Genomic DNA, 10,103 nt, shown 5'->3' with positions numbered 1-10,103 from the left:
TGTAGCTGCAGCCTTCCTGAGATGGAGCACCGTCTGCAGTCATCCAACGTGCCACGTGTCCACCAGTCAGGCAGGCCAGCCAGCCAACCAGTCGGCCACCATCTGCCTCGAAGACAAGACTGGCACTCTCCCTTGCTATAAAATGCAGCTGGGAGTATCAACAGCTGCTGAAGAAGAGCTCCTTCCCCACAGCAAGGGGTGTGTGTTGGATGGGAGGGAGGGAGGAAGGGTTCCTGCACACGAAAAGGAGGACAGTGAGGATGTGAAAGAACTGTCTTAAAAGGTAAATCTGTCACCTGTCCTCTGGTAATTGCCAGATAACGATTAAGAGTCCCAACAGGCCCAAATATTTCTCTGCTGTGAGTGCGTGTGGCTTCAGCTTCATTTCAACCTCTATGACAGACACAGTGTGTGCCTGTAGAACCAGGGAGAAAATGTGTCATGCTGAACGAAGTGAGAAGAGAGTGCACGTGGCTCTATCGCGCATCACCCTTCATCTGCAGCTTGAAAAATCTAAAGTCAAATTTCTTTCTATTATTTGTCTCTCCCTTTTCTTCCTCTTCTCCCTCTGCGCACATCCTCGAGTCGCCGGACTCCAGGTGAATTTCAATGTCAAATGCAGGAAGGTAACGAAAGCTCTGCAATCTGTTCACTCTGTCAAGTGGTTTTGTGTGTGTAGGTGTGTGCATACACAAGGGTGCATGTGTGTACAGTACGGGGGAGTGTGATTGGTGGGGGGCAGCCCGATTCGTCTGTCTGGTGTGATTGTGGCTCTCTGTAACAGGGCCCGGGCGCGAGTGTGTGCACTCTGTGATCTCTCAGATAAGAGTCATCCATCTGCTGCGTGTATCTGTCAGGACCCAGGCAGCTCTGCTTATCACCGCACTCATCCATTTCCCTCAATCATGTTCGCTCTGTTCAGTCTCCCCATCCCTCTCTGTTTCCCCCCTCTGCGCAGTTCAAATGCTGTGCTTCATCTTGATTAGCTGACAAGCGGACGTGCACCGTGGCGCTGAAAAGCTGCAAATATGCACACGAGGAAGGGCCTCTGCAAGCGTGCTCACATGCATGGAGGCACACGGACAAATGCAAGCCTTCATAACGCGCGCGGGTCCACATGTGCAGACACACACAGTTAGTTGGTATTCAGGGGCACTACCTCGGACTCTCACATTACCCGCAACAGAAAGCAGCACAAGCCTTTTTTCGTTTACACGCCCAACATCAGACACACAGATGGAGGACGAGCGTTCGTGTATTATCTTCTTCTTTGTTCGGTCTACAGCGAATCAGTCTGAGTGGCGGATTCCAACACACTACTTTGTGAAATGTGAGAGCATGAGGCAGCTTGACAAGATGATTTGTGTACAGTAGCAACACCAGCTCAACCCTGGGGAGTGTAGTTTACAGTGGGGAATCCATTTAGGCTTTTGCCACCGCATACATAACAAAAGGCTTCACAGACAACCGTCAGACCACAGAGCAGCCCGAGGACAGCTTCTGCTGTCCCAGCAATCTGTACTTAGTTTGTCACGATCAATATTGTAGGAACCGGGGCCATTATTAATTCATAGTTATAAAAACGTTGCTGGGCTGAATAAAGCCGCTTCAAAGGGGAGACAAACAGTGTGTTTCACTCGGGATCATTTCACGGGGTATAATGTGTTTCCATCATCAGTATTAATAGTATATGCCCAGCCTAGATTGCATACCCTGGGCGCTGCTTGGCCCACAGCAGGACAGGTTTTTGCTAGTGGAATATTTATAGCTGTGCATTAAAAGTGGAATCAAGGGTTTAAGTGTACCGTTGCAACACCACCGCTGCTCCTTTGTCTGTGCCTGTCCAAAAATGTCTTGCCCGGGGCTATTTGCAGTGCTGCATTCGAAATATCGGCGATATCACACGCTGCTGTCATATTAGAAATTAAAGACATTGAAGAACAGCTGTATCTCGGCGGGGTTTGTTTGAGTCTTCCCTTTGAGAGCACACTGAAGCAGCCAAACATGTGACGGGTGACTTTCGTGTCAATAAGTCACATGTGGGCTTTGTTAGAAGCTTTGAAGCAGCAGAGGGCATTCAGCCTTTTCTCATCCGTGCACATGTGAATGTTTGAACACTGACTCAAGCACTTTGGGCCGTACTGTTTTCACACAAAAGCAAACATTAACACCTACTGCCGCACAAGAAGCTGGCAGTGATTTAGACCACGCTGCCATCTTGTGGTTCCCTTTTTCAAAGCCTCGTTCACTTTCAATACAAATGCAGTTTCCTCTCATCGAGCTATGTTTTAGTGCGTCGGTGGACGTAAATGCACCATGAGACAGCAAGGGTGAAACAACTTCTTACTTTTATTAGGTCTAAGTCAAAACGTGGACATTTATCTTCAAGCAAACAAAATTTAACAAAAAGCAACAAACCATTAGGTCTCATTAATCTACAACGTCCTATAAAACACAGCACACAAAATAGAACTTTCTGATCATGTTTATGAAAAACCTCCAGATTATCTGTTAAATTTATTCATGGATTAAAACATGTACATGTTTCATCCATGAGACAATGCTGAAATATTTACAGATTCATTGCTAAGAAAAGTAAGCAAATACAAATACTATTATTACAGTGCACCCATTATGTTGCTGTGACTTGAAAAGACATTTACCAATGACAGTGCACTGCAAATTATTTCCTCTACGTAGCCTTGTAAGTAATGTAATCATCCTGATTTATATTTCACGCTCACAGGCATGCCATAATGTGGACATGTAGGAGAAAAACAAAAAACAAATGTAATAAATATCATCTTTTTAAAAAGAAGATAACATTTCCTAATGAACATGAAATGAAAACAAACCATAAATGATTTAGAAAGCAAATTAAGTTACAATCTAAAGAAAAAGCGACATATAAAAACAAAAAGCCACTTATTGTTGGAGTATGTTACAAAAATGTAGGAATCCACAGAAACATTGCTACAGCATGATTTTGAACATTGGAGATGGGTGGAGATTGGTGTGTAACAAGACTGAACATAGAGAAGAGGAGGGAAGTACAAGGGTATTATATTAAAACAATATTTGCTCCTATTTACTACAGTAGAGTACACGCTTCCTTATACACAGCCGATGCTAACCAGAGAGCGTACGAATCTGAGAATCAATAAAGTTCCCTCAATAAAACTACCACCAAGAACATCCCTGAGAACAAATTTAGTTCAGTACTCAGTGCATCTGAAGTGTTCTGTCATTATTTTTATATTTCAGCTTGTGATACTTTTGCTTTGTTACATCACAGTTCTTAAAAAAAAAAAAACCAAAAAAAAAAAAAAAAAAAAAAAAACCCAGCAACTAAAATTGTGTTGAATTGACCAGTGATAATGCGTCTGAGGGTTTCAGTCTTATTTTCTTTTGAAGAATTTTCAAAGACAGAGTTATGTCAGCAAGTAGCGGCAATCAAAATCTAACCTACCTGTTTTTTTGTGTTTGTGTTCAGTCTGTCATACTGTGTTCTTTATCAAATAGAAGAACACTACTTGTATGAAGCTGCGGTAGAAAACAAACTGTTTTGCTAAAAACTGTAAAAAATAGAGGGGAGAAACATGCTGCCTTGGCATTAATATTACAGTGAACCCTGATTTAAAACGCTCCTATGTATTTTAGGTATAAAAAAAACTGACATTCTGTGCATAAAAATGACATAACATCAGGAAGAAGAATTCAATGTTTACTCTGGTATTCGTTAACTACCTCAGCATCCTTTTCATCTTCCTGGTCTCTGGTCCCTTGATGACTCACCGTCTTTTCACTTTTTCTTAGGCCACGTCCTCCTCTTCCTCCTCCTGGTCGCTGTCATCAGAGCCTACAGGACAAAAGGAAGACAACCATCAGTTCAAGTTATGGTTTCAAACTCGTTAGGGAAAAAAAAAAATCCAAAAAGGCAGAAAATATGTAAACTATTATGAACTATCCCCCATTAGGTTGTCTGTAATGGTGGTGGACTTTGTATTTGCTGTCGAGTGGCATCTTACCGTCAATCACAATTTCTCCACCATCATCCTCCTCCCCTGGGCTCTCATCTAAGGAAAAGATATTTTCTGTCTAATCAGTTTAGCCTCATCACTCAAAGGTTTATATTTCAGCTATAGCCCAACCCTGTCAGCTTGAAGCTAACAAGACCTTGACCTCTCATTTACAACACAAGCAACAACAAATGCTGTGGACTCTACACACAGAATCATTTTAGACCAGCTACCTGTTGTCACCTATATTCAAACAATTGTTTCTTTTTAAAAATCGGATGTAATGAGAGTAATCTGACAGTCTTGTTAAGTTCTACTAGAGCACTGACCTCCACTGTGCCCCCTGTCCTCCTCCTCCTCCTCCTCTTCATCCTCCTCGTCTTCCTCCTCTTCATCCTCCCTACTGTGGCCTTGCTCAGCCTCACCAGTCTCCTCGCCCGGCTCATCATCTGAGTCAGAGATTACCACACACTCATCTCCGTTGCCGTTGTCGGCTGCTCTGGCCCCGCTGCCACTACTGGAGAGAAGAATGTAAATTCACAGAACTTTAAACACACTCATTGTCTGGGTATGCATCCCATCTGGTTTCACCAGAAGGGCAGAAAATATCAGGAAACTATAACTTCAACACCCTGGGGCTGAGAATATTTCTAGAATTTATGGCTTAATTACTAGTTTTACACTTTATGTGAAAGCGCTACGAGTATCTGCTGCTTGTACCTGCCGTTCTCTCGTGGCTCCCAGAGTGGAGTGAGGTAGTATCTCAGAGGGTCTCTGTGCAGGTCGTCTTTAAGTATCTAAACAGAGACAGTTGGAATAAACATTAATTAAATGAATTGGGTGCATGTGTTTTCCTTCGTCGTTGCAATGTTGACAAAGGTTTGTGCATCAGGTAGCACATATGTATGGTAAATGCATATTCCTTTAAAAAAAATAACTATCTATTATTTAATGATGGCAAATAGAATCAGAACAACAAAACCAGAACCTATGCATATTCCTGAATCATTTCAGTTTATCATAAACTGGCAGGGAAGTTGAATAAATTAACTAGTAATTACTTTTCTTTAAAAAATCATTTAACTTAAGCTATTGCTATAAAGCCATTTTAGCATTAACAAGGGTCTACTTAACAGTCTACAAGCCATTGTTGCATTTACAGTAGGAGGTAATAAGCCTCGAATTGAGGGCCAGACTGCAAGCTACAGTTATGAGGGAGTCCCACTGGGCCAGATTTAACTGCTTAGCATGCTAACTGAAATGAAGTGGTAGAAATAGATGCAAAAATAGAAGGTGGCTTACCCTCTGCTGAACTCTCAATGTTTCTGTAACAGCCACTGATGTTGGCTAATTAGCAAGTCCAAAACTAAAAAATGGCTATTTTTCAGCACACATCTGCCATTTCATGGGTACAATTGTACAAAAGTTAGATAGGATAATAACTCTGATAAAGGGTGCAGATTGGCAGGGCAGGAGCGCTTGAAGCACTCAAACCATTGACCACTATGTTGAGAAGCTAACTTCTAAACACAGCAGTGTTAATCTGCTGATCAGTGTGTGTTCAGTTCATGAGCTTATGTTGGTGCAATCATCTGTACCTGTGCTACATCGTCTTGTCCTGGGTTGCTATGGTCGCTGAACCAGCTGAAAAAGGTCTGGTAGACCCCACGTGTGGATTTCCTGGGTTCACTGTGGGCTGTCAGGTTTTGTCCACGATGCCATAGGATGGGGTTGGAGAAAGACATGGGCGATCCTGAAAACATGAGCACTCAGGATCAGGAGATACCCTACAAATTAATAGACCAATTCATTTTATGAAGTCTAAAAATACAACCTAATTTTGAATGGAGTAGTGCTCGTACAGTCAGGGCTTTCTCAGACAGTTTGAGTGACAAAACATTAGCTTTCTCTTCAAAGCTCGAATCTGAAGTACACTGACTCAAAGATGATGATGATTTCTAAAAGTTGTTACTTTACAAAAGAAAACGCACTTTCTGCCCTGAAGTTAGAAAACAATGAAAAAGACGTAGTTCAACTCTGGTTTGTATTTTGACCATAGTTTGTGGTGATGTGTTGAATTTTATTTTACTAAACTGCATTGTGTTACAGGGATTTGCAAATTTTCTCTTTATCCATGTAAACAACCAAAGACAAAACAGCAACTACAATATTCTCCCATTATCCTATTTTTGCTGCTTTTACAGCACATTTGAAAATAATAAGCGCAAGAACAAATTTGTTCAACTCTGCTTTCTGGCAATCTGCTCTTTACACTCTTGTTCCACAAAATGTTTATCAAAAATATGAGTGAATCAGCAAATTTCATGCTGCCCCCAGCTGTCAAAATTCTGTTGTCATGAAAAATTTTATTTTCTGACAAGGATGCACTAGGAGAGTGTCATTTTTAATTGCAATTGCGGTATTATGCTGATGTGGCAGCACTGTATCACCAACAGTGAAGAGGAAGCCACAACTACAACTGTCAAAGAAGAGAAGAGGCACATGATTCCTAAAGGTTCGTCACAGATTTTCTACCCTACAGCAGATATGTGGGGTGGCATTTCATGCCCCCACCCCGAACAGATTCATGCATTTATTCAATCTGACATGTATTTAATCTTTTGAGTCCGAGGACATCTAGCTTCTTAGACAAAACTCCTAAATGAGCGTTGCATCCCATCAGCGTAATGTCAGGAATAAAAAACTCAAGGACTGGAATAGACCAGTGCTGGCGAGGGTGAGAGTTCAGAACAGGATGACGCAAGGGTATTCAGTTGCCAAAGAGTAATCATATGTTAACGTAAAAAATAAATAAGTAAAAAAGTTAAAGAAGTTATAACTTCTAAAATACAAAACGCATTCATGGTAAAAAATTATCACTTGAGCCAGTTGCGGTATGGTATGACAATGGCAACTTTGTATTTAATAAGAATGGCAATTATCCATTCTTGACCTAACCACCCGTGCTCATTTGTACCTCCCATCCCAAGGTGCAGCTCCTTCATGATGATGTTGTTCTGGAAATATGGATTCCGTCTGAAGTGGAAGCGGATCCTGTATCCCAGCTTGTTATTCTTGAAAGACTCAATCTTATAAAGACATGAGGAAAAGTCTAAGTTTAGCTATTGGCCATACACAGTGGACGGGCTTTGGAAAAACAAACACCAGCACTTCCTACCTCAAGATCAGTCATGTAACTTAGAGCATCTTCGTCAGTTTCGTCGATGTGAGCTGACAAATGAGGATGGTTCAACAGCTGGTAACACTCAAGTTAAGGGAGAAAAACTGTTTATGCTCATGTTAAACACTGAAACAAAAGCAGGGGTGATGGCAGACGTGAAGTTTTCACGTTAAGGATACAGCTGTCACCCAGAACCCGGGGATGGTTTTTGTAATGGAGCTCCGCTGATCCAGATGTGGACGCCGTTGACGACCGATCTTCAGCTCCAGTCGTTGGTGGAGTCGGGCACTTTTCTTTTCCAGGGCTTCCAGTCTCATCTGTACTTGCGCCAGGAGAGCCACAGACTGTCTCATCTCAGGAGCCATCTTCACTGACACAATGGCACACTCCCCATCATCATTGTCCTCATTGTCCGATGGGAAAGAGGAGCTTGGTGTGGACGATGATCCAGTGATGGATTCATCACCTTCCTCAGCCTCAGGCAACTCATCTGCATCCTCTCTGTCGGTGCTGTGCACGGATGTGGAGCTATCTGCTGCGGCTGCCTGCGTTTTGGAGCCAGCTTTAGAAGAATGCTGGCTCCCACGTTGTTTGAATTTGCTCCCCTGTTTGAGCTGCTTCGCCTTTTCGGATGAACAAGGAGTCTCTTGGCTCTCCTCCCCGTCTCCTCCTGTGAGACTGGCGAGCGCTTCAGCAGCCGCTATGGCCGCTGAGTCGGACTGGTTCCGGGGAGCGGCGGGGCGCTGGTCCGGTCCTGCCGTCCTCTTTGCAGCTTCCTTGGGGTCGGCAGCTCTCTGTGCACCTGAGGACTGTGGTTTTTCGCTGCGGCTGACATCGTGGCTGTTGGGACTGGAGTTACTGACAGGCAGCGTGCTGTTACCATTCGTGCTGTCCGACGCCCGATCCGTCTGCACGGCAGCTGGATCTTCCGCGCCACCCTCACTTCGAGTCCGGCGCTCGGCGGCTTCTTTGCTCTCAGCTTCGCTGTTTCTGCAACTTTTCGAAGCGACTCCGGCTTCGTTTTCGGCGACACTTCCTTTGGACGACTTGCAGGGGATCACGCTGCCTTCATCGCAGCTGGGTGACGGACACCGTTTCCTCGACGCGGAGTCAGCGGACTGTTGGCAGCCTGTCAGTTCACTCATGCTAGCTGCACGGCCCGATAGCTAACAAGCTACGTAGCCGGCAAGATTCACTAAAACAAACGCAAATGCGATCGACTCCTCGACTGCACTGGGTGGTTAGTTGGTCGTAAATGTGCTCCTCGGGTCGTAACGTCACCTACATTCTCAGTGAAGCCGGAGAAAGGAGCAGTTTCCCTGTTTCTTCGCGGCCTCGCGGACCGTTAGCAGCTAGCAGGCTAAAGCTAACGTCAGCTAGCTCACGTTACCCAATTGGCGTGTCCTCGCGGTGACGGCTGCATCCCACCTCCACGAATAAAAGTCCGCCAAGAAAGACTCGGTCCAAAAGGTGAAAACCCAGCCGGGCTTCGCCGTTTTTAGCGACAGCCTGCGTTGTTTATTTTAGTTTGTTTTCGCATTATCCGTTAGCTTACTATCCGTGCAACCGACACGAAAGGAAAACAATGCTCTGATTGGCTGCGCCGCGCCGCGCTAAAACCTCTCCACCAATGAGCGGGAAGGGTGTGTTTACGTAGCGTGGCGGCGGCGGAAGTGCGCGGCAGCAGCAGCAATCTCCAGGAAATGTGAAAAGTGTTTTATACTTTTCATACGTTTAACATCAAAACTGGCCGCAAGTGTGACGACTTCTTCTGCCTCTTTATAATAGGCGATATTTAGATGCAGGAAATTAGTAATTAGTTGGACGCACTGGCTCGGATCTTGGGCGTCAGGCTTTATGTAAACAAGGACTGGGCTTCATGCAGAAACTCAAAGCAGGTTGGAGCGAACAGCTGCCCTTGTGATGGATTAGATAGCATCAAACAGGAATTATTTATTCCTAGAAAGGATTTGCATATACAAAAGTATAAATAGCTTTCCAGTCAAGCTTGCGCAAGCTGTTTTCCCCCTCTCGGAACTTTTTCTTTTTTTAGAAAAAAACATAGCTTCTATCACAGTATACATGATGAGTATGTGAAGCAAGCGTTTCTTTTCTGCTGGCATTAAATAAAATGTTGAAACCTTTCTTCGTTAGAATAATTCTGACAAGTTTTACGTTGTTGGGATTAATTGACAAATAGATGCAATTATTTACTTATTTGTTCATTTAATTGTCTTTTGCATTTTGTAATTTGCATTCATAACGAGGATACTTGCATGTTTTAAGGCATAAATTCACAGCATGATCAGGCAGACCAAAAATAATCTCACCATAAGAAGAGCAATGTATCAAGCTTATTTTCCTGACCGAAAGAAAAACAACTCCCTGGCAGCTCAGTAAAAAACAGGTCTTATCAGCAAAAGTATTGTCAGTAGAAGGTGGCAGCAGATTCTAAACCGCTGCTCTGGACGGTAAATAAGGCCCGAACGGTCGCTTTTAAGATAAGAAAGATCATAATTTCACAGTGGATGACTGTTTACAAGGCCCCACATACCAATGACTGAGTGTGAAATTTATGACACTGTGTCAACATTGAAGTCAAATGGTGATGAGAAAAATTCAAGTGGGAGAGTGTTTTTTGTTTTGTTGCAGGGAAGATCATCCTGATCAGAGGACACGTAATTCTTCAGACATCTACATCTTTGTGGAGGATTCATGCTGCAGCAGATTGATGAATCCAAACACCTCAAAGGAAAGAAAATCATGTTGGGATGAAACAGACATTGATAATCTTTCCTCAGACAATCTGATTTGTACAGGGGTGTCTGCATACCGTCACAATGCTCAGCATTGTTGGGACACATTTAATCTTTCCCCAGATAATATATGCTCCTGCAATTTCT

At 43.5% G+C, this 10,103-nt stretch overlaps 1 protein-coding gene across 3 annotated transcripts; it reads right to left on the bottom strand.

The window, feature by feature from the left end:
* Window positions 1-3,321: 3,321 nt before the first annotated feature.
* On the bottom strand, window positions 3,322-8,778 carry tspy (testis specific protein Y-linked). 3 transcript variants are annotated; one of them, XM_029507342.1, is made up of 8 exons: window positions 7,380-8,778; window positions 7,198-7,275; window positions 6,997-7,108; window positions 5,618-5,772; window positions 4,740-4,816; window positions 4,349-4,536; window positions 4,029-4,076; window positions 3,322-3,859 (listed from the first exon to the last, which is right to left on the bottom strand). In XM_029507342.1, exons 1-8 carry the CDS (start codon window positions 8,343-8,345, stop codon window positions 3,813-3,815), a joined length of 1,671 nt encoding a protein of 556 aa, XP_029363202.1. In that variant the 5' UTR covers window positions 8,346-8,778; the 3' UTR covers window positions 3,322-3,812. The 3 variants fall into 3 exon arrangements, with proteins under 3 accessions (XP_029363202.1, XP_029363201.1, XP_029363200.1); XM_029507341.1 differs by lacking the exon at window positions 3,322-3,859 and having other exon boundaries at window positions 3,903-4,076; window positions 4,349-4,533; XM_029507340.1 differs by lacking the exon at window positions 3,322-3,859 and having other exon boundaries at window positions 3,905-4,076.
* Between the last annotated feature and the right edge of the window lie 1,325 nt (window positions 8,779-10,103).

Source organism: Echeneis naucrates, chromosome 7 (assembly GCF_900963305.1).
Source record: "Echeneis naucrates chromosome 7, fEcheNa1.1, whole genome shotgun sequence".
Taxonomy (NCBI): domain Eukaryota; kingdom Metazoa; phylum Chordata; class Actinopteri; order Carangiformes; family Echeneidae; genus Echeneis; species Echeneis naucrates.
This window is presented reverse-complemented; position numbering and strand designations above follow the sequence as displayed.

What these genes read in the sequence shown, in the direction of transcription:
- tspy (XM_029507340.1), bottom strand. Translation starts at nt 8,345, where the DNA reads ATGAGTGAACTGACAGGCTGCCAACAGTCCGCTGACTCCGCGTCGAGG. An exon ending in GCTGCACCTTGGGATGGGAG is followed by an intron (nt 5,773 to 6,996) that starts GTACAAATGAGC and finishes TCATGTTTTCAG; the next exon opens with GATCGCCCATGTCTTTCTCC. An exon ending in GAGCCACGAGAGAACGGCAG is followed by an intron (nt 4,537 to 4,739) that starts GTACAAGCAGCA and finishes TCTTCTCTCCAG; the next exon opens with TAGTGGCAGCGGGGCCAGAG.